The sequence below is a fragment of the Drosophila erecta genome, unplaced genomic scaffold, assembly GCF_003286155.1.
Source record: "Drosophila erecta strain 14021-0224.00,06,07 unplaced genomic scaffold, DereRS2 tig00000000-arrow-pilon, whole genome shotgun sequence".
Classification (NCBI taxonomy): domain Eukaryota; kingdom Metazoa; phylum Arthropoda; class Insecta; order Diptera; family Drosophilidae; genus Drosophila; species Drosophila erecta.
Window position 1 is genome coordinate 1,646,589 of NW_020825194.1, and position 25,149 is coordinate 1,671,737.

The following is a 25,149-nucleotide window of genomic DNA, read 5'->3' on the forward strand; positions in this document are numbered from 1 at the left end:
ATTTCATGGAATCTGAAGGCTGTCTAGTCGGCCTAAAAACGCTATTCAGCGCTAGACATTCAATTCGATATGTTCCACGGTTAGTTAGGGTGTGAATAATTTTTAAAGTGCGAATTTCTACCATATACTTCCCTTTGAAAAAAGATATGTGGGTTTTATCTAAAGTTTTATATAATATTAATCATGTTTCAGTGCTTCATCTTCCCCTCACGGTATATGGGTTGAATGAACATCTGATCATACTCGTGTATCCAGGCTGCCATTACTGGAACAAAAATATAGTATTACCCAGCCATGTTGTCAAAATGCCACATCTCACCCCACTTGGAGCCATGGAAGACGGGACAAGCGGCGTGCACAGTTTTGGGGTCCACATCGTGGGTTTCGCCATCTAGATTGTACCAGAAGAGGACTTTTCCCCGTTCCGCAGGTACTTTAACATTTATGCGCGGGAAGACAGTGGCACCTCCATTTGGTGCATCATTAAGCTGAAACAGAAACACATGAATTTCCAAGGACTTGTTCCATAGCAATACGCACATAAAACATAACTGTGGCCATTCGATCGCCGTATCCTTCAGTTTCCGAGTTTGTCTCGTTGAAGAAGTCATGGCGGGCAGCGTAGTGAGCTCCAAACCCGTATTTGATAATATTTATCCGATTTCTCTGGTGGATTTGTAGTCCGGTGATATCCCGCATCCTCTGAGTCAACCGATCCAAAACTGGTTCTCCAGATGAGTTCATATCCTTAAAAGGAAGAAAGGCTCCGAAGACTGAATCACTCTTATCTTCTGTAAACGCTAGTGTGGCCCTTAAACGTGGCTCCGCCAAGGCTATTAACTGATGGATGTCCCCTTCCGGCAGGATGTCATGGTACACCACTATATAGGGCTCCAGGGAGATCTGCTCCATTTTGAGGGGAGCCAAGATCAGGAAGGGCGACGTGGTGCTGTTGTAGCGACAATGGAGTTTTGAAGGCTTTGGGGAGAACGAGGAACGGCACAGTCTTTTGAAGTCTTCACCCAAAGTGGGCGGGCTATCTACTGTCATGTGAGGATAGGCCTCGAATTGGTCCAGCCAGCTAGTCGAGTGCTCTGCGAGATCAGGCTGCTTCACAAGCAACTCGAGGGCTACATCCCTCAGGTCTGAAAAGAAAATAATAATAATAACTGGGTAATACTTTTAATTAGAAATCTTCACCAACCCAATTCCACTAAACAGCGAGCCTGCAGCAGGGCCACATCCTGGCCAGACATTCCCAGCACCTCATACACCCCCGAGTACTCCTCTTGCAGCCGAGTTTTGCTGATACTTATCCACTGCAATGCCTGCTTGAAGTAGCCCCACTTGAAGTACAACTTCGCCACTTCAAAGCAATCCAGAGCTGACAGTGTGGAGCTAACGATTGGCATGACTGATTATATAGTGAGATCCAGGGGAGATATTTATTAACTCACTTGAGCCGAACGTTGTCGATGAGACCGTTGGCCATTTCCCAGGGCATCATTCCGTGCGTTTCGGCTATTCGGAAGATGTAGACGGTGGCTTCCTCGGTCTCCGCCTGCCAGGGCAACTCAGGTAACTTCTTTCTTAGAAAGCCGATTTCCTCTGCAATTAGGTAAATAACTTTGCAGATATGCAGATAAACATATGGGTTTCTTGACTCACCTTCTCCCACTGGTTTCTTCATAAACTCCGCCAGGTACTGCCAATCCTGGTACATGTGTCGAATGAGTGGAAAACTGTGGAGGGGATTGCCCAGGTACTCCTCTTCTCTGCCTTTCGCAGCCTCCAAGGGCTGCCTTAACTCTTGAGCAAGTCTGTTATAAAAAAGTCTGTTATCGCTAGGGGACAAATAATGACATTAAAATTGTATCTAACCTCTTTAGTTTGGAAACCTTCTGGTCAATTTTGTCGGCATAACTCATTAGACTGTCGATTAGCTCGCCGTCCAATTGCATTAAATCCATGTTAGCTGATTCAGCAACTAGGAACTCCTTACGGCTCTCAACCTTCCAAAACATAAGCCATAGTACAAGAAGCACTTTGTCGAACAGCATTATTTAGTTACTGATCTGTTTGACAGGTAAGTGGTGTAATAAGTAGTTGGAGAAGTAGTTAGTCTAAGAATTAACCGTGGATAAATACATAAAGGCATAACAATTCTCATTCAAAAAGTATAGTAGTACACTTTATTCTACGTCTTTGCTTATGATATTAGGCTCATTATTAAAGCTCTTACTCGTCTTTCTTCATGATAAACTTGATCATAACTGAAAGGAAAAATAGCTAGTATGAACTTATGGGTATGTGAGCTATGTGGTCTATCCTACACACCTAACCCAGTGCCCTCGATGATGGGACAAATGGAAGTGGAGTGCTCTTTATTCCCAAAGGTTATCAGCACATTACCCCTCTTGGGTTGAACAAGAACACCTTTTGGCATGGTAAAGGACCCGCCCAAAGTCACATCTTTCAGCTGACATATGGATGAAAAAGTGGAGGATCGGGAGAAACATAGATTAGTAGTACCACTCACGAATATAATTACTTTGGCCTCCACATCCTCGAAATTCAAAAGGTTTAGCTTTGGGAACTGAGACCAGAGAGGAATATAATATATTCAGAAAAGATTTATATTTGTCCACATCCTTACCTTTGTGGAGTTCCTAAACAGCTTAAACGGTTCAAAAGGGGTCAACTGAGAGTGCTCCACTATGTAGAAAGTCTCCCAGGTATGTTCCTCTCCTGCCATGTCCAAAATGCGCTCGTTGATGCGTTTCAGCACAGGACTATATCCATCGGAGATGGAACACCCAGTGATTCCCTGCTTGAGATCGAAGCGAGCATTGGGTGGACACCGTTCGTAGGCGTTCTCCACATGCCTAATTTCCTGTTCGTAGATGCTTCCTGGATACAGGATAGTGAAAGGGTCCTGTTGGAGATCCTCATATTTAATGGGGGCGTAGACTAGGAACGGATGGACCCAGTCATTAAGCTCGCACGTCAGACGACCCTGAATCCGCGGCACTTCGCCTCGACAATATTTATCCAGAACAGTGGGTGTCGGCTCAAGATCTAGTATGGGTTCCATAGGATCCCTCAGGCCGAAGAGCTCCATTTGGCCCGCCTCCTTCATAAGGTGCACGTTCTGGGAATCCAAGCGAAGTGCTGATTCGTAGGCGTCAAAAGCGGACGGTCGATCTGCCAGATAAATTTGTGTGAATAATGGGTATCCTGGAGTAAGCGAACCTCACTCAGTTTATGGAGGGCCCTGCCCAGATCTCGATAAACCTGCCAGCGTGGTGCGCCCAGTAGATCGTACAAATCTCTGCGCCGCGAGATGGTGTAGTTATGGGCAGCCACTTGTAGCCACTTGGCCGCGCCCCGATAGTCCTGATCCTCGTAGAGCTCCAGTCCCAAGTGATAGCAGTCCAATGGAGACAGATGCAAGGAACTGGTGGATATAAGTTTGTAAGAGGTAACTGAGAGTACTGATATACCCTTCCCACCTGTTTCGTTCGTTTTTGGCCACCAGATCAGCAGGTTCGTAGCCGTAGAACTGGGTCAGGCTATGCACTTCCCTGGCCGCGTTCCTGAAGGCTTCCTTATGAGGAAGCTGCGGCAGGAGGCGCTCCAGCTTCTCCACCGCATCGGGTGCCACCGGTTCCTCCATGTACACTTGCCAGCCGACCCAGTCCTGGTGCATATGTCTGATCAATCGGAAGGAATTCAGGGGATTGGAAAGGTACATCTCGGGATTCCTATTGGCCTCTTCTATATCGTCGATGTATTCTTCCAAAGAACTAGACATATTGTAAGTAATCCCCAATTTAGTTCCAGTAGGAAAGGGATTTAAACGCACTTGTTTATGAGGCTGATCTTCTCCTCCATCTTTTCGGCATAGTCACGCAAATTCTGCAGGAGACCGCGCTCTAAATTCAACATTTCCCACACTCGCTTCTCATCTAAAGCTTTTAAACTGGAGCAGCCAAGGATCAGGAGTAGAATCACAGGCCAAAGTGCCACAGCCATTACGAGGTTGTGCATCGGTGTAAACTGATATTAAAGAAGAGGAACACAAAGTCCGATGTGTAATGCATTCGCCTCAGCCAAATATGCGTGACTAAATGGTTGCCTCTTTATAATGCAACAAGTCAAATCCATAAAGTCAAGTGGCACCTTTGGTTCAGCATACGTGCAATTCAAATCAATAATGTTTTGACCTTACAAGCGTTTACCGAAAACAAAACAGTAAGCAGATAATTTTTGTCACAATGCACTTAGCCAGCACACCCACCCACCCAGAGTGGGAATGAGCCGAGTTTTCCACCCAATCAGTGCTGCCAGATGGCAGGTTGGTATCGAACTCTACACATCTCTGGTTTCCAGGTAGTAAACAAACCCACTGTTTTCTGTTTTTGTTTTTACCCGCAGTAGCATAAGCGCAAGGAAAGGCAATCTAGTTATTCACCAGTCCTAACTACTACTTATTTTCAGCACGATGGCGTCGTCGTTATGTCGTGTCTGCACGGCTCGTTTCGAAGATGAAATCCTGAGCAACATTTTTGAAGGAGCACAGGGACTTTCCATCGCCTCCATGATCGCCGAGTGCACCGGCTATGAAGTTGAGAAAGGGGACAGACTTTCAGAGTACATTTGCACTATCTGCCTGAAGGATGCGCAAAACGCCTTTGAGATAAAGCAAATGTACGAGCAGAGCCATCAGTTCTACAGTCGGCTGAAAACTGATTCTCAAAATAGGAAGCGACGCGGGAAGAAGCAGCAGCGCCTGAAAGCAGAGTTGTTCGAGGAGGAACTGGTTTATCTGTCGGACTGCGACGATCAAGTGAAGATCCGAAAGACAAAGAGCGAAATGGAAAATCATGTAGATCTGCCAGTGGATATAGATATAAAGCACAGTAGCTCGGAGAAGCATCAACCCAAGAGCCCCCATGCTTCGAAGCCCTTTGCTCAATTGAAGCTGCCCAAGGACGCCAAGCCCTTCAAGTGCAGTCAATGCCCGAAGATCTTCCTTACAAAAGCCTTCCTTGAGGAGCACCTACGAAACCACCCGGAAGATCGACGGTTCCAGTGTTCCCACTGCACAAAACGCTTCGCAAGGCGGGCCACTCTACTACGGCACCAACTGACGCACACTGGAGAACGACCCTACCACTGTTCCCACTGCTCATCGACCTTCAACCAGACGTCGAGCCTAAATAGACACATGAAAATCCACACAGAACAATTATAATAACGGGTGTCAAAACTGCCAAAAGCTTTGTGTGCATTTCCCTATGTAATAGGTTGTCAAATATAGCTTTTTTGCTCTTTATTCAATGCTTTATAAAAAGTGTTACAGTGATCAATCCGAATCTCAAAAGACAAAAAGGCAACCTTACATTTAACCAACCTGACAACCTTATATTTAAGTAGATATAAGGTAATTATATTTAACGCAAATTTGAATAAAATGAATTCTTACTATCGAGCTGGTCGAGAGGCCATCCCTAATCTCGCAGTCGTCAATCGATAAACGAAGTCATCGATTAATCAGCTGTTCGAATAAATTGCGAGGATTTTGTGCCAGTTTTTGGCTGAGTTTTCGGAAAAGTGCGAATTAAGTAAGGCAGTGTCGTGCAAAAAAGAGTAATTAATTATAAACGATTATAATTAGCTAATATACTTGGCCGTGTGCGGCTGTGTCTGTCTGCATAGAGCCTACTTTGTGCCGCCGGTTAACACTGTTAAAAACAGGATATAGATCTAGGCAAGAAAGAGGCGAAAACTAGGATATAAATCAATAAACGCCGAGTCCATTAAGTTAAATCTTCGAAAAGTCAACATGCTGCTGCAGCGGAACAAGTAAAACTTTAAAGCGGCTATTTTCTCGCTTTTTCTATGATTTCTGTGTGTTCCATGTTTAATTTAATTAGTGTCCCGCTGTTTGCGTGTGTTCCTCCCACCCTTTCATCACATTTTCCCTGTTCTAATCCGTTTTCCCTGTTCTATTCCAGTGCCCGCGAAGATTATAGCCAGGTTTTCAATTACATGTTCTGTTTGTCTAACCAAATTTTATCAATTGCGTGCTGGTGCTAATAAGAGCAAAATCCCCACCTCCTTTTGCTCTTTACTTTTGTACTGGAATTTGAGTTTGCATTTTATTTTTAGCCCGCTTTCGTTGTTGTTATTGCCGTTCTCGTTTCTGTTACTTCATCGCCGTTTGCCTCACCGTCTTTGTTTTGCTCCCTCTTTCCGTGGCAACGCTCTCTCCCTCTCTGTCGCGCTCAATAAGAGTGTGGCACACTGAACAAAATGCACTAGTTCGGTTTTGTTAACAAAGAATTTCATCATTGTTACCTACTGCTATTAGTAGCTTATTTGTAAGATATACGAATATAAATTATTGTATGTAAAAAACACGCACTTCTTCGGTTCAAATCGATTAATATTTTTTTTAGTAATTCTCTCTCTCAGAAAGCTAAGGCTAAACTCTCATTTCTGTTCATTTGTTGTGTTCGACATGTTCCTATGTTCACTTCTCAACGCCCCCTCTGAAATAAAACGTAATGATACGGAAAAAGATAAACTATTAAAACATAATTAAAAACCATAATTGGCCCATAACTGACTAAAAAACATAAATATGCTTGTACTTTGCACAGTTCCTTGCTGGATTCCACTCAAAACGGCAACAGCTGTTCGTCACCACCATTACCTCACTCCAGCGATCTGGCAACGCCACGCAGCCCTCGCTTTTGCGCTCCACTGTGTCCACAGTCATTCGCTTTTATTTATACGAAAAAGAAGTGTAAGAAAGCGCCGTCTGTCTGCCTTTTTTTATTGATTTCATTCCTATTCCGGATCCCAATTCGTGTTAATTGAAAACGTTAATCAGTCGGCCGCGAGTTGTTCTCTTATCAACACTTTTCGCGCGTGTTTTCCTGCGTGAGTGCGAGAACTCTGTACATACACTGCATTTCCATATCCCTAAGAGGTTATAGCAATTCGTGTTTGATAAAAGATAAGATAAAAGTGACAGCTTATCCGTCTAATTACTGATGAGCGATGTTTAGGACCATTTTACTCACACTCACGTGCGCTGCGAGTGAAATTGAGGCCTACTCAGTTTCTACTGTTCTTTGTTCGCCGTGAACTACTGTAAATAACCGCATTTAATTGGTGTGATAAAAGCTCACATGTCGCCAATTGAGTGAGCTGTCTTTTATTTCGCATTTTCTGGTTGCGAGCCAAATCAAGAGCACAAAACAACCACATACAGTGCTGGGCAGATAAGCCAACCCACTCGGAGTGCCACTCAATTGCGCGACTTGTTGCCCTTCGGTCTTCCGAGTGGAAAGTGGTCGCATAACTGTTTGTTTAGAAGAAGGACGAAGGAGAAGGGGTTGGAGCCGCCCATTATGATAAGAAGCCCCAAATCTGTTGATATAATACCTATTCGCCTATTCGATATGCTTATGGAAATTCTGATTGGAGCATGAGGATGCTCCTAAATGACATAAATCCATTGATTAGATTGGGTGTCAATTATCAACATTACTTCTTTGTTAATACAAAACTTTGTTAACAATATCTATAAAATCGGTGAATATTAATTAGCTGTTGTTTATTTATAATTAAAAGTGAAAGTTGAATTTGTAGAATTCATAGTTTCAACCTTTTATTTAGAAAAACAAGCAAGAAGCGTAGAAAAGACTTGATCTGGATTATAAATACTCGTATGTACCTACAACAACCCATCACTCTCTTCGGAAACTCAGGGTCCAAGGTGACCCTGTTCCACGTCATATCACTGATCCTATCTCCTGTCTGCGGCGTCGAAGCTAGTGGACTTCAGCTTAAGGCTGCCCCTGGTCAGTTGATTCAAGTCGATGATGGACAGATATGGTTTGGGGGGCACATTCACGGGCAGGGGAACTTCGATGGTGACCGCTGCTGATCTCTTGCCCTTGGAGCCGCCAACTCCTCCGCCATGGTCGCTGCCCGTTTTCAGGGCTCCCAGTGCGAAGGGGGAGTACTGATCGTGACCGGTGTGTGCGGAGCAACTTGCTGTGGCAGCCCTCCGGTAGTTTCGGTACCCACTGAAACAGCTGCTCCCTGGGGCCAAGGGGCGGACGGGCGAGAATCCTCCCTCGTCCGAGGATCCGCCTCCGCCGCCCGAATCGTAGCATATACTTAGGTTGGTGTAGGCAATGGGGGCGTGGCAGCGAGGCGTCTTTGGACGGGGCTTCACCTCGTAACGGGTTTTCGAGCGGGATCGGGAGTGGTGGGCATGGCGGTTTCGCCCCCGCCTTTTGCTCCTGACCTCGCTCACAATCGGCATGGGCAGGATGTTGATGAAGCGGTAGTACTGCAGCAGAGTCCTGGCCAGATTCCTGCCCACGCGGTAATCTGGAGGAAGTGGTACCTTCTTGTTGGGAACTTGATCAACTCGGCTTGCAAGAATATACTCACAGCCATCTTCGTTGTACAGGGAGATGGTCTTGCCATCCCTGAGGTAGTGACCGGCCATGGAGACCTCCAATGTGTAGGCATTCACCGTGTCACTGAGTCTCTCGCAGCTGAATCTCCGCATGCTGCCCGCCTTTCTTTCGTCCGCATTGAACATCGTGTGATCCGCCACGTAGTCCGGTGCGTTGCTGGCGAAGAGTCGCGGGAATACCAGGTGCCTTTCGTACCTGTAGACATCCTCGTAGGTGTTGCCGTAGATAAAGCAGCCGTGCATGCTGCTATTCGCATGCAGATCGATCACAAAGTCAATCTGATAGGTCTGAAACGGAGATACACCTATATAATGCTTATTAAAGCAGATTTCAACATTCTTCCTACATCTGAATTATCCAACTCCTTCAGCATGCCCTTCACCGCGTGCAATTCTGGCTGCGTGAACTCGGATCCTATGTGCCAGTTGCGATTCATGTCCTGCCCCATCAGATTGCAGCGATTGTTGCCCAGAAAGACGCCATCCGGATTCACCATGGGCACGATTTTGAAGACAAAGTTATCCCGCAAAACGGCGGCGATGGGATGATTCCCAACGAGAAACTCGATGAGACCCTGGCACACATGGGAAGCTGGAGCCTCGCTGGAATGCGTTCTGCAGAGCACTACAATCACCCGGATAAAGCTGCGATCCAGGCGATTGGTTGAGCGCTGTTTGGCTGTCACGTGGTCGATGGTCAGCAGGTCCACATTGCGATTTTGCTGAATAAGAAACTCTTAGATAGAGTGTTAAACAGGACGTTCATATGACTCACCAACGACTTGATAAGCACACATCGGGTGAACCGCTTGTCCGATCCTTGCCTGGCATCAATCACATTCAAATAGGACTGCAAACGCGAATAGCTATAAGGCCAGGCCAAGGCGAACTGGTAGACATCCTCCTCCTTGTCGAAGATAAAGGCGAAGCTCAGGACATAGTGACCCTGGTGCATGGCCGATCGGTAAAAGAACACCTGCCTCTTGGACAGCCTCTGCCACTTGGGTCGACTCGAGCTCTTCACCAAGGGCGTCAGTCCCGAGGAGAACAGATTCCTGCTCTTGCTGATGTTCACAACGTGGAAGAGCACTCGCTGATCCTGCTTCACGTTGTCCACGGTGAAGTTAAACCAGAAGCGAAATCGCGGATTACATGTATCCGGTCTTAGGAACAAATCGTACTCGAATTCCCCCACCAGCTCCGCTTTTCCCAGGTTTCCCGTTTCGAAGGCCGCATCAAAGCAGAGGTGACCTCGCTTGGCCTTGCCACTTTGACCCGGCGGACGAATGATAACCCGGGAAACGTTGCCCAGACCGCCTTCTCCATCGCTGTCTTCGCTATCTGTAAAAGAATATCCATTAGATGTCTAAGAGCTTTATGAATTGTGCTCAGCAGATGTTGGGCCTTATGTCATGATCCTAAATTAGAAACTGGTTGATAAGAACCAAAACTTATAGTATGTGCTTCTAGTGTGCCAAATATTCTTCTAATCTGCTAAAGATGCGTGTGCCATATCAATTTTAGTACCATCTGATCCGCGCTCGTACATGCTCGTATGCTGAAGTGGATCGCAGGCTATTCCCAACATGATGACTCTGTTCCGCGGATGCGTCTTTCTCTGGCGAAAATCTAGGTTCTTCTAATGCAACCAAGCCGAGCCGAGTGGAGTGAAGTGAAGTGAAGTGAAGTGACCCTAATCCCTCGAGGCTTTGGCCTCTGCCCGGCCTGTCATAACTTTCTTGGCCCAAGGCGCCGCCTGCTTCTCCTAATGCCCCCGGCTGCTATCTTTGAATCAAGGCATCCTCATCCCGCCGTTCCCTTGCCTGGGCCACATATGCGTGCCGCAAGTTTCCATTGCAATCGCTGCACCTGCCAACGCCTTGTGGCTGAGCTCGGGCAACTCAAGTCGTCAAATGTCTAAAAATTGAATAGTCGCCTCGCGGTTGCGTCGGCCCCCAAAACCCAAACTCAAGCTAAAGCAATCGTGAGTTGAAAGCCGGAGGTGAATGTCTCGAGGCTTGAAAGGTCTTTAAATAGCTTCATTTATACCCTAACTGTGGGTGTTGTGATTTCTGGTCGGGATGAGGGGTGGATTCAATAAGTCTATTACTTATTAAAAGTACTACATTAAGCTAAACGTCAATTCACTGGAATGATTTTCCAATCACGTCTTCATAAACGGTAGTGTATTCATACATTAATTTGCTGACGAATCCCTGTCCTTATCGCGGGAATTTATGACCATTTCGCTTACCTGAGTCGCCCATTCCGCCGCCTCAACCCATCCACTCCTCTTTTCTTGGGGGCTCCGCTCCTTGGGCAGGATCAAAAATAGAAATTCAATTAGCCAACGCCTCCTGGCCTTTCACTTTTCTCGAGTGGGGCTCCCAAGACGGCAAAGTCGCGTGCGAAGTCTGGGTGCTGGAGGTCGATCTCTATCTGCTAATCCCGGGCAGCTCCTGGTCGCTCCTCGCCGCTTCCTCCGCACCGCACAGACGACTGCCTTGGAATCCGGAATTCGGGCTGCGGATTCCGGAACCGTGATTCGCATGTTGGCACTTTGACGTTGCCACGCCACTCACGTGTGTCGCCTTTCTGTTTGGTCGATAATTCGCAGTAGTTTCCGGCTAGGGGCTTCGGTTCGCCTGTGGTTTTGGGTTCCTCCGCAGCCAGAGAGCAGTATCCAGAACTGGGCAAGCGTGAGGAGCGGCAGGACTAATTGCGTTCAGGCAAAAACCGAGGGCTATTCAGTTCACTGGGGCTAATCGATACGGTCGTACATCGCAACGTGGGAGCCGTAACGACTGCGTGTGTGTTACTTTAACGATTATGCCACCGAATGAACCCTGCAACACCCCATTAGCTTAACCAATAACCCCAAAAGCCAAGGCAGCATGTCCAAACGCAGGTAGCTTTCCCCTAACCCAAGTTAAAGTTTCGTTTTGGTTTTGTTTTGCCCACTATGGCAATAACCCGTACTAATATATTGAATTCCCTGCAGATTAGGCAGCGTACGGCCACCAAAGCGTTGCAGGAGCGACATGGACAACACCTCCACCTCGGACATTGTCATTATCAATGGCAACTCGCATCCGGATCTGGCCAACATGGTGGCCGAGCGTATGGGCATCAAGAATGGGGGCTGCTCCGTGTTCCACAAGTCCAACAGGGAGACTATTGTGGAGATCAGTGATTCCGTTAGAGGCAAGGACATCTACATCATCCAAACGGGCACTAAGTAAGTAGATTAAATGGGACGTTCATCTGTATACTAATTACATATATTTTACCCACCAAGGGATGCCAACAACAACATCATGGAGCTTCTGATCATGGCCTACGCCTGCAAGACTTCCTCGGCTCGTTCGATCGTGGGAGTGATTCCATACTTGCCCTATTCCAAGCAGTGCAAGATGCGCAAGCGCGGCTGCATTGTGTCCAAGCTGCTGGCCAAGATGATGTGCACCTCTGGCCTTACGCACATCATCACTATGGATCTGCACCAGAAGGAAATCCAGGGCTTCTTCGACATACCCGTGGACAATCTGAGGGCATCGCCCTTTCTGCTCCAATACATTCAGGAGAGCGTGGGTAGTCTGCAATCTAAGCAAAGATGGAAACTAAATGTGATATTGCTTCTAGATTCCTGACTACCGAAACTCGGTGATTGTAGCTCGCAACCCGGGCGTGGCCAAGAAGGCCAACTCCTACGCCGAGCGACTGCGTCTTGGCCTGGCCGTCATCCATGGCGAACAGAAGGAAACGGATGCCGATGAGGTCGACGGTCGGTACTCCCCTCCACCGACCAGGTGAGTTGCATTCCCTCAGTCTTGACAGTGGTCTCGACCCTTCCTAGCTTAAGTTATTTCGTTGTGAGGTTCCTGTTTGATTTGTTAGCTGAGTATAATTTGCTGTTAGCTTTTCTGGTTAGTTTTCGTTTTTCTGAAGCTTTATTCTGCGACTGAAGCTCGACTCACCTCGAATCTAGATATCTTCACTCTGCACTAGTCTCTGTTTCCCTCGATTACCAAACATCATCTCTCTTTTTTATTTTTTATATACAATGTAGTTTTTTAACATTAAGGCTTTGCACTCGCTCTGAATACATTTCTTTTTTAATGCACCTACTCATAAAAGCACCATTTTGAGCTTCTGTCAGTGGCTTCTGTTCGTACTTCACAGCCAAGGCAGACACTTTTTAGTAGATCGTTTAACTACATGCTAGATCCTATTAAACCGCTTTGAATTGTTTTCTTCTTTTGCGTTTTGGAATTGTTATTGTTTTAATTTAACGCTCCGGTTATGCCACAAAATCCTCGACACTTGTTGGTGGGCATATGGAGCAGTTCTCTTGTCCAAATCTAAAATCCAGAAAACAGAAAAACAATCGAAATTTCTCTTTATTTGTGTTATGCAGTGCGTATAGCAATTTATTAGGAAATTCAGTTGAAATGTGCTTACCAGCGACGCCTAGGTTCGTATTTTAAACTATATTTTAATTTCAGTTTAATTGTATACTTTATCCGACTGACATTTGTATTTTTCCCCCACCCATGCCACCCATGCCACCCATGCCACTCCACCAACTCCCACCCTCATGATTCTTTTCTTTTTTGGTTTCGAATACGATTCGACCAAACAATGCAATGCACCACCACCTCGACAAAAACCAACCCACAATGTACCACAATGCACCACATTGCACCACACGAACTGCAAACCACGTGATACTGCCCCACACTAACCACTAGAAACTCTACTCCACAACACGCCCCAACCAGCAGCGCCCGCCAGCGAACCACCTCGGTTTCGGTGGGTGTTCCGGAGCACATTGTCAAGGTCAAGCCGCCGCTGACCATTGTGGGAGACGTCAGTGGACGCATCGCCATCATGGTGGTGAGTACTCTGGGTCTGAGTCCCAGGGCTTTCTCAGCAGTAAACTCTAAATGCATATCTTATAATCAGGATGACCTGATCGACGATGTGCAGGCCTTTGTGGCCGCCGCTGAGATGCTGAAGGAGAACGGTGCCTGCAAGATATACGTGCTGGCCACGCATGGTCTGCTTAGCTCGGATGCACCGCGTCAGCTGGATGAGTCGCCCATCGATGAGGTGGGTCTCCGATCATTGCCCTGATTATGCCTTATAATAGTGCTCGACTTCCCACTCCCACAGATCGTTGTAACCAATACCATTCCACACGAGATCCAAAAGCTGCAGTGCCACAAGATCAAGACGATCGACATCTCCATTCTGATCGCTGAGGCCATACGCCGCATCCACAACAAGGAGTCCATGTCCTATCTGTTCCGCAACGTAACGCTGGAGGACTAGGGGAATCGCCAACTCATCACCCACAACCACTCACAAGTCACAAAAATAATCTTTTGTTTGTTTATCGCTCTTAGACATCAATTCAACGTGCGCCCAGCGTACGTTTGCTCAAATAAAATTGATTGAACCCAGATAATGTAGCACACTTTTAGGCCTCACATATACTCCACACTCCACACTGTCCTACATGTTGTGCGTTCATCCAAGACTAACCACTTCGTTCTAGTTCTTAAGTCAAAGATCCCACAACTTTGTCCAAATAAAAGCAAATTGTAAACAACTGTGGAAAGTTTGTGGCATCATAAAGGCACCATAGGGCACTTGACGCTTGTCGAAATTTATGGCACCCATCGAATGGAAACCTCATAATTGAGTAGCCCGTCGAAGCCGTAAATCATCGTGGAAGGTAGCAATTTGCAGGGCGATTGCAGCCGCTTTGCATTCTGCCTGTCCAACAAATAAGGCAACAGACAGATGTCTTGCATCGCTGTTACTAAGCAAATATTGTTACGGATACGAGTGCAGCGCCGATAAGATAGTGCATCCCATCTGCGTGCAGTTCGTCGTGGCAAAAAGCCGGAGAATCCCGCCGAGGCAGGTGGTTCATGCATAAATCATGGCACATTAATCAACCATCAGATATGTCAGAGCCACCAGATCTTACGGTTCCCCGATGTCGGTAAATTTGCATTGCTAAATGCCGGACGGATGGCGGAGGAATGCGGTTCCAGTTCCAGCAGTGACGAGATCGGCTGGAATTGGACTGGATTCACAAGCCCAATATTTGGGCCAGCCCAATGGCGCATATTTGCGAGGTCTCTGCCTAGGCCAAGTGCGATAAACTCCGCGCTGTTTGCCCGCCCGCAAACCAAACAGAAGTTGTGCTCCGCTCTTCAGCGTGACACTTGCTGCCTTTTTATCGCCAGCGGAATAAAAGCAAAAACACCGTAAAGCCCGTAAGGCTAATCCCGCAAATCTCCGTACTGGGGCACCTGTTGGATTTGAATAGAATAGACTGGCCAACATCGAAGGGGTATCTCGTTCCCATTTCCCATTTCTCATTTCCCACTCCAAACCCCAGACCCCCCCAGCTGCGAGTCACGTGAAGCAGCCGCATTGCGCATACGCCATGTTAGCCCTGTTTGCTTTGCTTTGGCGTGCATTGAACCGACTTCCGCGAGGGGCTTACACCTATGCCACCTATGCCACCTATGCCACTGATGGTCCATCACATCACTTTACTTTTAATAGTGCCCGGCGGCTAATTTGTTTTATCATTTCCAGCACAGCATTCCGATTGCAATGTCAATTGTTTGGGCCCGACATCTGTTGGCGCTGTTTGTTGTTTCCGCTTTTGTTTCTCTGCTTCACTTTTTGTTTATCACTCCGAAATTGATTTGTTAATTTGCCCGGCTTGTTGGCAAGCCATTAGCACGACACTTTGCGCCCATAAATTGATTGGCCCAGCGGTTAGCACCTGTCAATTATCTAAAATACAATGGCCATAATCTGTTTTGTACGCTCCCGTGCACCCGAGTGGGTGTTTCGCCCATCATGATTATTAGACGCCCGCGGGCAATGATATCTGCCGAATATGCCGATGATTTGCGTTTTGTCTGCCAGAACGAATCGTTTTGAACAAAGCCGCAAACTAGTCACACGACCTGGCCACTTGGACGATTTGAATATGCTTTACATTTAAACAGGGGCCGTTGGGGTAACTCCACGCCACTTTTTTTTTGAAATTCTCAGAAATCAGTTGTCATGGGAATTTGTGAATGAATTTGTGTGGAATGAACTTCTTTCCTGCTTATGTAGCTATTGGTTTATTTAAATGTAGCAAGTTCGCGACTTCAGTTCTTATGAAATGACGATCTTGAGTATATTAGTTAGTTAGTTTGTCCATTCATTTTACTTGCTTGAGGTTATGCACATATATCTCTTATCAAAATGCATGTGCGATTCTGCAAATATTCTGTAGTGTTCCTGGCAAATACTATTGCTTTATTGACATTGTTCGAACTTCGACGATGCCCATATTGATTTCCAATTCAGCAGCTTTCCCCAAGGCATCTGACTACCCCTGATGAGTGTGTGTTTCGGATAAAAATATACGACTGCCAGGTGCTTGTTTTCTCCTGCTCGGTCATGTGACCAAATGAATTCAGTTTTGATGCCACTGCAGTGATGCCGTGATAAGAAACAGGCTGCGGATCAAAAAGCGGTTCTGATCACGTGAGCAGATGGAGCCAACTCGTTGTGGCGGGAATCCCTGGAGGCGAGCATTGTCCCCCGATCATTGGCCGCCAGTGAAGCGGGTCCGTGACACGGTTTTCGCCAGCTTCCGTCGCTTGAGACTCTTCAGAAGCTGCCAGGCTGACCTCAGACTGCATCGTAAATTCAGGCTGGTCATGAATTTGGATACCCGATCGACGGGTTCGAGTCACGTGAAGCCTTACATCGGGTACTTTACACGCCTCAATGGAATGCGCTGCACAGAGGGAGGGCCCCCTCCACCCGCCCCCTGTGGGGTGTTCAGGGGGCGGGGCCGGTGGTGGGAGGCCGCTGATCGCTTTGCGTAATGCTGGGGATCTTATACAATTAACTGAATGCACAATTAACAGTTTTATTTGAGCCGTAATTGTCATTCATTGCAATTGTTTGAGCTTAACTTCAACTTTGTTTACCCGCCCGCCAATGCAGTTTCAGATACAAAGATAGCGATGCAGAGAGAAAAACAGTTGGGACAGTTTTATTTAAATAAAGGTTCTTGGTTGCCATAACCGACTTGCTTATCGAATTAGTAGAAAAGAAAAAGCACCATAGCCTTACACTGTTGCGTGCGCATATATTTGAATTTGAGCAGTCCGTTTTTCTCGGTGTACGAATACAGTTAGTCTACGTGTTGTCCATGTTTGATTGTGAACCACAAGCAGTGCATACAAATGGACAAGCCTTTCCGGCATGTGACCCCAAGGAGAGATGATTTCCCTTATCAAAATACCCGCACACCTTGAGATTTCGTTGGCCAGATAACTGTCGAAATCTGGCCACGCTCAAGGGCCGCCAAAATACATTTATATATTTAAATAATCCCACCTAAGTAGGCCGCCCACGCGCACAGAAGATTTACGCGGTCCAAAGACTCAAGAAGATGCCTCGAGCTTCCAAATCTAGTTGCTTTCTGAAATGACAGAGGAGAAAACAAGGGGAAGACAGCTCGACGATGAACACACAATTATCCGCACGCCAGCTGAATTAGAGGCAAATTAAGTATACTCAAAATTATAATTGAATTGCTGGCGGGGTCCAGCCATGTACATTTAATTGTTGTCTAATGTCTGTGCCCACCACCCCCCTTGGGGGTTCACGCTGCGTATGAGTAATGCAAATTGACCGCACAAGTGTTACATATCCAACTGCGACACATAATCGCCATCCAATCTCCTAAACAAGTCAGCGACCTATAAATATTCATACGAATGCCGCGAAAGTATCTCAGCAATGTCGATTGGCCATAGATCGATTGTTACGGCGATCGATATACAATTGTGGTCAAAATACCTCAATACCTCACAAATATCCGTGCCATCAACTATAGTCACTTATGGGTCAGCTGTCTTTGGTGCTTAGACTGGACTAATATATAATCATTAGGTCCTCAATTTGACAGATAATATAGACCTCTCAGTCAGTTCATTACAATTCATCTCTTCCTAATAGCCCATTTTCGAATTAATTTATTGTTAATAACCGAAGTCAAACAGCTCGTTACCTAATTTTTAATCATCTCGGCAATGACGAAGCAAAATATTGTGTGAAATAGATCAATAGCGAAATAGCGAAAACTATGGGACATGCTTTTAATCTCAAAATAAATAAAGCATATAGTCGTGCATAAGTGGTACTACTATTTTTCCCCGCACTGTTTAATGAGCAATAAAAGGAGAACGGAAAAAAGAGAAGGTAAAGAAGGTTTTCCCCGTGGAAACCCCAGTAGAAGGGCATTCCATCTTCGGCCTTCGTGGCAAAGACACTTGATTTTCATCAATCCGCTTGGATCGTAACTTATTCGTATTTGATTCTGCGCCATCGATCATTCGCCAGACGCGTGTTTGCCATTTGGGGAAGACTGTGCTTGGAAGTGACTGGTGGTAAGGTGATTAATAGCCGGCCAGGCCTAAAGCCTCAATTTTGGAGGGCTTCCTGACTGACCCAGACCCAGACCCAGACCCAGACACAAAAAGCAGGTGGCATGCAGCCAGTGCGTGTAGTAGAGGAAAATCCCGATAAAAATCCCCATTGAACCATTGAAATACCCAAGTTTCGGATTCTGCAGAAAAGCTCTTTGCATGCAAATGGTGCCGAAACCAGAAGAGGCAGGCTTGTGAAACCAGTCCGGACACAAAGCTCTTTTAAGGGGTTTTCAACTATCCACATTGCATTGGTAATTACCAGGTGATTTACTCGATCGCAGCTGATGGACAGATTGACGGGCTAACCGGTTCGATGGGATGCCAAAAAAGCCAACATCTCAACTACTCAGGGCGGAGTGGAGCTCTCGAGTCCCGCCGGATCCGGGCCATTATCTCGGCCGTATACTTGATTTACGGAGCGCACTCTTCAAACTGATTTATATGCGCCGTGTTTCAACGGCTGATTGATTTCCCGTGTCGCCGAACGATAGACGTCAGTAGCGCACGATTGTGGGGGCCATAAAGATGTTGGGGCCTTTAATGTGGGCCACCTTTTGGGGGAAATTATAAAGGAATTACAGTCGCCTCGACTATAACTCATTCACGGCGATTGCAGCATTACCATTTTCCATTAATATTCATTCGATTTATTTACTCAACTTGCAAATCCCGTGGGAAGAACTGAGCGGAGCAAAAGCCTTTTAATCTTGGCCTCCATCGGCTAACCAGAAATACAGGGTGTGAAAATCCGATCAATTAGCATGCAACAAAACACATTTCTTGATTTCCATGTTGCATTTGACTGTGATTCCCATGCTCGGTGTCAGCACGTGCGGAAAATTCACAGCAAAAATTGTTGATTTTCCGAACTTGGAGGGCAGGCGACTGGGAAATACCCTCCACTTGTAAATTATGTACTACTACACAAATGGAAAATAAATATTGAGATTTTCAGAGAAAAACAGGGCTGTGATTGATTAACAAAAAATTATTTTCAATATCCTCCATCCAAGGATTACCTCCAACTATATACATAGAGAAGCCCAGAAGCCCAATGATAGTGTACGTAATAAGATTGGGTGTAGATCACTGGTGGCAAGTTTCCTAATTAAATTACATTTGAGTACGAAAATAATGATTGCAATCACAATTAACAAGGCAAGAACGTTACAGATAAAAGCTGCACGTGGTTGAATTCCTATAATTAAACGTGTTCCCACAAAATTAAGAAACACATCAGAATATTCCTACGATGCATGTTCGTGACGAGTGAGTACATATATTAGCTTGATGCCAGTTTTTCCATATATTATGTGCACCTCAGCGATCAATAGTTGGGGCAACAGTGGTATCCGCCCACCAGGCATTGTCTTGCCCGTAGAAACTGGGCCTGTCCCATGTTCCTCCCACTCGGTGGCCAACCGATGGGCTGCGTCATTTCCATTTCTTTGGGCTGCCACACGACTTGGCCGCGAAGATGCAAAGCCCAGATCCGAGCTGGTGATCGCTGGAGACGGAGAGCCGGTTTCGATCGAGAGCGGGAGCTGGGTATGGATATGGAGATGGAGATGGTGACAGAGACGGAGACGGAGAATTGGCCGCGAAGATTAGTGGGGCCTGGAGAAGAGAGAGAGGTGCTGATAGCATAACGAAAGCCGGCGGATAGTCTCGAATGCGCTGCCAGCGATTCGCGAGCGATGCCTATTTACTATATAATCGGGTCCCAGCAGGCGGGCGGTTGTTAGTGCTGCTCTTTCCGCGGCTCCACATCATTCCCGCAGTGGATGGCCCCGCGATCGGTTCGTTTTGCTCCGGTCTTTGGTATCAGTTGAGATCAGGGTATCGATTTCCCGGAGAGTGTTCGAGTGAGAGTGCCATGAAGCCCTAGAAAATAAGGAAGCGAAGTCCCACGAGCAAGCACAAATCCCACAAGTTCAGTATACGGAAGTACAGAAATAATTCGCGCAAGATGAGCCAAAGAGCAGACAGCGGCCACACGAACAGTGGCTTCAATGGCGGATCCGAGGTGTCCTTGGACATACCCACCAACACCCTGTACCACACCTCGCGGGACTGCATTGTGCAGGAGGAGCAGGGTCCCAAGGAGAGCTGCCTGGAGGGCACTCAGGGCTGTTGCTCAAGTCTCTGGTCCAACATCTTCAGGAAGAAGACGCTGTACAAGCGATTCCCCATCCTGGTGTGGCTGCCCCAGTACAAAAAGGATTATATTTTCGGTGATATAGTGGCGGGCATTTCGGTGGCCCTGACGGTGATTCCCCAGGCCTTGGCCTACGCGGGAATAGCTGGATTGGATCTGCAGTACGGCCTGTACGCCTGCTTCCTGGGCTGCTTTATATACATATTTATTGGGTCCAGTAAGGATGTGCCCATAGGACCTACGGCCATATCCGCGCTGCTGTCCTTTCAAATCGCTGGAGGCAGTTGGCAGATGGCCACCTTGCTCACCTTCCTCACAGGACTCATTGAGATCCTGATGGGTGCTTTCCGGCTGGGATTCCTCATCGATTTCGTTTCTGGTCCTGTGGGGGCAGGATTCACGAGTGCTGTATCCCTGATCATCTTCAGCTCCCAGATGAAGGACTTCTTGGGCATCAAGACCAGCGGCAACACCTTCCTGCAAGTGTGGATTAGCATTGTGAACGATATACACAACATCAGCTGGCCGGACTTCATCTTGGGAATCGTCTGCATTACTCTGCTCCTCAGCTTGAGAGCCCTGGCCAGTTGTACCTTGGGCCCCAAGGAGGGAAAAACCACCGCCCAAAAGCTACTGACTGGCCTTTTCTGGACCATTGGAACTGCCCGAAATGCCCTGCTGGTCTGTGGAACTGCTGGCCTGGGATACTGGCTCTTTGTCAACGGAAAGGAGAATCTCGTGAAGACAGTTGGTTTTGTGCCCAAGGGATTGCCCTCCTTCCAGCCACCACCCTTCCACATGGATGCCGTCATCAACGAAACCACAGGAGAGGTCCTTCAGGAGGCGCAGAGCTTCTGGGACATGGTCAGCACCCTGGGATCTGGTCTCATTGTGGTTCCTTTGATTGCTCTTCTGGAAACTATGGCCGTTGTTCAGGCTTTCGGTGAGTTATCCATTTGAGGTTGATCTCGTTCTTCTCCAACAAGTTCAAGAATCTTAAAAATTCGAGTAGGAAATGAATCACCAGTAATTGGTTTTCACTAAAAGCTAATTTCAAATCGGATTGACGAAAGCAACGAGTTTTTGGCCTGTAGTGGAATGTGCTTAAAATGGCTTTTTAATTGATTTTGAAATGTGTGTCCTCCTTTAGGATAAGATTATATTTAATAGATTGTAACGACAGTCACACTTTTACACTTAAAATGTATCACAACTGATACAATAATTTAGATTGTGATCTATACGGCCAACTGGACGTTTCGTCATTCCAGCCTGAGTCATGCCCTCAGTTGCCTTATTCCTTGGGGAATTGTATTTTATTCGACTGGCATACAGTATAATATTCCCCGTGTGCTCTTTTCCTTTAGCCGATGGCAAGCCCACAGATGCCACGCAGGAACTGATAGCCTCCGGAGTGTGCAACGTGGCCAACTCGTTTGTCCAGGGTCTGCGGAGCAATGGCGGCATCGCCAGGGGCGCCATCCTCAATGCCAGCGGAGTGAGGACCCAGCTGTCCAACCTGTACACCAGTGTGATCGTGATCATCGCCCTGCTCTACCTCACGCCCTGCTTTTACTACATTCCCAAGGCGGCGCTGGCCTCCATTATTATTGCGGCGGTTATTTTCATGGTCCAGTACCGAGTGATCAAGCCCATGTGGCACAGCAAAAGTGAGTAGATTATTTCAGTAGATTATTGCAGTGGGTTACCTTACATATTTGACTGTCCTGCCACAGAAACCGATCTCATTCCCGGCCTGGGCGCCTTCTTTGCCTGCCTGGTTCTGCCCCTGCAGCTGGGCATCCTCGTGGGCATCGGCATCAATGTGCTCTTCATCCTCTACCAGGCAGCCAGGCCAAAGCTGAGCATCGAAACGCTGGCGGTGAGTCATCCCATCCGCAGTATCTCATTCTATGTCTAGAATAGCTTCAGTGGCCAAAAGTATGCTACAGAGTCTTAGCATTTGGGCTGCTGGTAGAAGTTACTTCTCTTAGTCATGCTAAGACATTCATAATCCTCCTTCGCCTTATAGACAACCACTGGTCTGAAATACCTGATGCTCACCCCCGATCGCTGCCTGATCTTCCCCTCGATGGAGTTTGTGCGCAAGGTGATCAACAAGCAGGGTCAGAAGTCCACGCTGCCGGTGGTCATCGATTGCACCCACATCTATGGAGCGGACTTCACGGCCGCCAAGGTGATATCCACCATGGTGATGGACTTCAAGCAGCGGGAGCAGCCCCTGTTCTTCTACAACCTGCAGCCGCGAGTGGCGCAGGTCTTCGAGGGACTGAACAAGGATCTGGTGGTCCTCTACGACATCAGCACCCTGCACGCCAAGCTGGCTGAGAAGTCGCCCCCGATCTGAGGGATCCACAGAAGTCCAAGGGGCATCAACGCAGCAACCTCGTCATGCGATAGTCTTAGCCTAAGTCTAGTTGGTGGCTCAGTCTCTGTCCTAGACCTAGTACTAGCTTAGTCTTGCCGCCGAGGCCAGCGGCTAAATCTAGATGTGGGCTGCCCACGCGCATCGCCTTAGTTGAAGGCACCACTACCATTCCACGGCTGGCCCAGCTCACCTTAATTAGCATTTAAGATGTGGCAATCTTCGCAGATTTTTGCAAAATATTATTTATTTGGCCTCTAGCGAAACGCTGTGAATTCCAGAGCCAGGGCTCATCCCACCCGCGATTTTGCCGCTGAACATAGTATTATTTTCGGGTAGAGAACGACGAGTTTTGGCATAAGTACTTAAATAAATCAGGTTAAGGTAAAATAGTTAAGTCGCGTTATGAGTTTCATTTGTATGGTCAAGAAAGTGGAATGAAAACACTCCCATGATGTATGATATGTTGTTACCAACTCCTCGCTTTATAGTGGACGATTATTAAAGATTTATGGCTATTTGAATCCCTGATTGCCTACTCAGATAGATTAAATATCTAATCAATATCAAGATTTCTGGCTGCCTTTAATCTTAAGACATGCTGTGATTTAATTTGGCGCTTCGCGTGGGCAGTAAATTTTTATAACCGCTACTCGTGGAGTAGAAGGGTATACTAGATTCTTTGAAAAGTATGTAACATGCAGAAGGAAGCGTTTTCGAGCGTTCTAACTTTTTTGATGTTATGATGTTGTAGAAATTCAAAAACAATAAGAAATGTCCCAGGTCTGAAGTTCTAAACTCCATAACTCAACTTATCTTAATCGGTTTTTCAAGTGGCATACCTCTAAATGTTTCTAGTGCAATTCTCTAAACATCTGCATTCAAATTTAGAATTTTTTTTTTTTGATATTTTTTTCTAATTTTTCTGATGTTATGATGTAGAAATTCAAGAATGACCCAAGACTGAAGTTCTAAAGTCCATAACTCAACCAATCTTAATCGGAATTTGAAGTGGCATATCTCTAAATGTTTCTGGATCAATTCTCTAAAAAACTGCATTCAAATTTAGAATTTTATTTTTTTTGAAATTTTTTGTAATTTTTCTGATGTTATGATGTTGTAGAAATTCAAGAATGACCCAAGACTGAAGTTCTAAAGTCCATAACTCAACCAATCTTAATCGGATTTTGAAGTGGCATACCTCTAAATGTTACTGGAGCAATTCTCTAAAAAACTGCATTCAAATTTAGAATTTTATTTTTTTTTTAATTTTTTGTAATTTTTCTGATGTTATGATGTTGTAGAAATTCAAAAATGTCCCAAGACTGAAGTTCTAAAGTCCATAACTCAACTTTTCTTAATCGGATTTTGAAGTGGCATACCTCTAAATGTTTCCGGAGCTATTCTCTAAAAAACTGCATTCAAATTTAGAATTTTATTTTTTTTTTAATTTTTTGTAATTTTTCTGATGTTGTGATGTTGTAGAAATTCAAAAGTGTCCCAAGACTGAAGTTCTAAAGTCCATAACTCAACTTATCTTAATCGGATTTTGAAGTGGCATACCTCTAAATGTTTCTGGAGCAATTCTCTAAAAAACTGCATTCAAATTTAGAATTTTATTTTTTTTTTAATTTTTTGTAATTTTTCTGATGTTGTGATGTTGTAGAAATTCAAAAGTGTCCCAAGACTGAAGTTCTAAAGTCCATAACTCAACTTATCTTAATCGGATTTTGAAGTGGCATACCTCTAAATGTTTCTGGAGCAATTCTCTAAAAAACTGCATTCAAATTTAGAATTTTTTTTTTTTTTAATTTTTTGTAATTTTTCTGATGTTGTAGCAATTCAAAAGTGTCCCAAGACTGAAGTTCTAAAGTCCATAACTCAACTTATTTTAATCGGATTTTGAAGTGGCATACCTCTAAATGTTTCTGGAGCAATTCTCTAAAAAACTGCATTCAAATTTAGAATTTTATTTTTTTTTTAATTTTTTGTAATTTTTCTGATGTTATGATGTTGTAGAAATTCAAAAGTGTCCCGAGACTGAAGTTCTAAAGTCCATAACTCAACTTTTCTTAATCGGATTTTGAAGTGGCATACCTCTAAATGTTTCTGGAGCAATTCTCTAAAAAACTGCATTCAAATTTAGAATTTTATTTTTTTTTAAATTTTTTGTAATTTTTCTGATGTTATGATGTTGTAGAAATTCAAAAGTGTCCCAAGACTGAAGTTCCAAAGTCCATAACTCAACTTATCTTAATCGGATTTTGAAGTGGCATACCTCTAAATGTTTCTGGAGCAATTCTCTAAAAAACTGCATTCAAATTTAGAATTTTATTTTTTTGAAATTTTTTGTAATTTTTCTGATGTTATGATGTAGAAATTCAAAAGTGTCCCAAGACTGAAGTTCTAAAGTCCATAACTCAACTTATCTTAATCGGATTTTGAAGTGGCATACCTCTAAATGTTTCTGGAGCAATTCTCTAAAAAACTGCATTCAAATTTAGAATTTTATTTTTTTTGAAATTTTTTGTAATTTTTCTGATGTAGAAATTCAAAAGTGTCCCAAGAC

General features: G+C 45.5%; 6 protein-coding genes across 15 annotated transcripts; 3 read left to right on the forward strand and 3 right to left on the reverse strand.

Moving 5' to 3' along the window:
* LOC6555029 (prolyl 4-hydroxylase subunit alpha-1) lies at positions 1-2,119 on the reverse strand. 2 transcript variants are annotated; one of them, XM_001981135.3, is made up of 7 exons: positions 1,882-2,119; positions 1,669-1,820; positions 1,458-1,608; positions 1,205-1,398; positions 541-1,145; positions 320-488; positions 1-265 (listed from the first exon to the last, which is right to left on the reverse strand). In XM_001981135.3, the coding sequence occupies exons 1-7, from the start codon at positions 2,058-2,060 to the stop codon at positions 189-191; spliced, it is 1,527 nt and encodes a 508-aa protein (XP_001981171.2). In that variant the 5' UTR covers positions 2,061-2,119; the 3' UTR covers positions 1-188. The 2 variants fall into 2 exon arrangements, with proteins under 2 accessions (XP_001981171.2, XP_026838305.1); XM_026982504.1 differs by having other exon boundaries at positions 177-265; positions 1,669-1,835.
* Positions 2,120-2,163: 44 nt separating this feature from the next.
* Positions 2,164-4,296, reverse strand: LOC6555030 (prolyl 4-hydroxylase subunit alpha-2). 2 transcript variants are annotated; one of them, XM_026982515.1, is made up of 7 exons: positions 3,866-4,296; positions 3,513-3,806; positions 3,258-3,457; positions 2,657-3,204; positions 2,540-2,596; positions 2,338-2,479; positions 2,164-2,273 (listed from the first exon to the last, which is right to left on the reverse strand). In XM_026982515.1, the coding sequence occupies exons 1-7, from the start codon at positions 4,048-4,050 to the stop codon at positions 2,239-2,241; spliced, it is 1,461 nt and encodes a 486-aa protein (XP_026838316.1). In that variant the 5' UTR covers positions 4,051-4,296; the 3' UTR covers positions 2,164-2,238. The 2 variants fall into 2 exon arrangements, with proteins under 2 accessions (XP_026838316.1, XP_026838313.1); XM_026982512.1 differs by having other exon boundaries at positions 2,338-2,596.
* A 51-nt stretch (positions 4,297-4,347) lies between these two features.
* LOC6555031 (zinc finger protein 502) lies at positions 4,348-5,317 on the forward strand. Of its 2 annotated transcripts, none has more exons than XM_001981137.2 (2): positions 4,348-4,392; positions 4,478-5,317. In XM_001981137.2, the coding sequence occupies exon 2, from the start codon at positions 4,505-4,507 to the stop codon at positions 5,255-5,257; it is 753 nt and encodes a 250-aa protein (XP_001981173.1). In that variant the 5' UTR covers positions 4,348-4,392; positions 4,478-4,504; the 3' UTR covers positions 5,258-5,317. The 2 variants fall into 2 exon arrangements, with proteins under 2 accessions (XP_001981173.1, XP_026835445.1); XM_026979644.1 differs by having other exon boundaries at positions 4,374-4,710; positions 4,765-5,317.
* A 204-nt stretch (positions 5,318-5,521) lies between these two features.
* LOC6555032 (phosphoribosyl pyrophosphate synthase-associated protein 2) lies at positions 5,522-14,120 on the forward strand. Of its 7 annotated transcripts, none has more exons than XM_001981138.3 (8): positions 5,522-5,868; positions 11,508-11,744; positions 11,805-12,093; positions 12,149-12,315; positions 12,924-12,980; positions 13,258-13,402; positions 13,472-13,618; positions 13,682-14,120. In XM_001981138.3, exons 1-8 carry the CDS (start codon positions 5,849-5,851, stop codon positions 13,838-13,840), a joined length of 1,221 nt encoding a protein of 406 aa, XP_001981174.1. In that variant the 5' UTR covers positions 5,522-5,848; the 3' UTR covers positions 13,841-14,120. The 7 variants fall into 7 exon arrangements, with proteins under 7 accessions (XP_001981174.1, XP_015009159.1, XP_015009156.1 ...); XM_015153679.2 differs by lacking the exon at positions 5,522-5,868 and adding an exon at positions 11,162-11,414; XM_015153673.2 differs by lacking the exon at positions 12,924-12,980.
* On the reverse strand, positions 7,646-10,230 carry LOC6555034 (cytosolic carboxypeptidase 6). Its single transcript, XM_001981140.3, has 5 exons — positions 10,034-10,230; positions 9,282-9,847; positions 8,854-9,228; positions 8,479-8,794; positions 7,646-8,415 (listed from the first exon to the last, which is right to left on the reverse strand). The coding sequence occupies exons 1-5, from the start codon at positions 10,092-10,094 to the stop codon at positions 7,823-7,825; spliced, it is 1,911 nt and encodes a 636-aa protein (XP_001981176.2). The 5' UTR covers positions 10,095-10,230; the 3' UTR covers positions 7,646-7,822.
* A 5,618-nt stretch (positions 14,121-19,738) lies between the features above and the next one.
* LOC6555221 (sodium-independent sulfate anion transporter) lies at positions 19,739-23,104 on the forward strand. The gene is made up of 4 exons (XM_001981141.3): positions 19,739-21,137; positions 21,562-21,864; positions 21,931-22,076; positions 22,227-23,104. The coding sequence occupies exons 1-4, from the start codon at positions 20,006-20,008 to the stop codon at positions 22,560-22,562; spliced, it is 1,917 nt and encodes a 638-aa protein (XP_001981177.1). The 5' UTR covers positions 19,739-20,005; the 3' UTR covers positions 22,563-23,104.
* Positions 23,105-25,149: the final 2,045 nt, after the last annotated feature.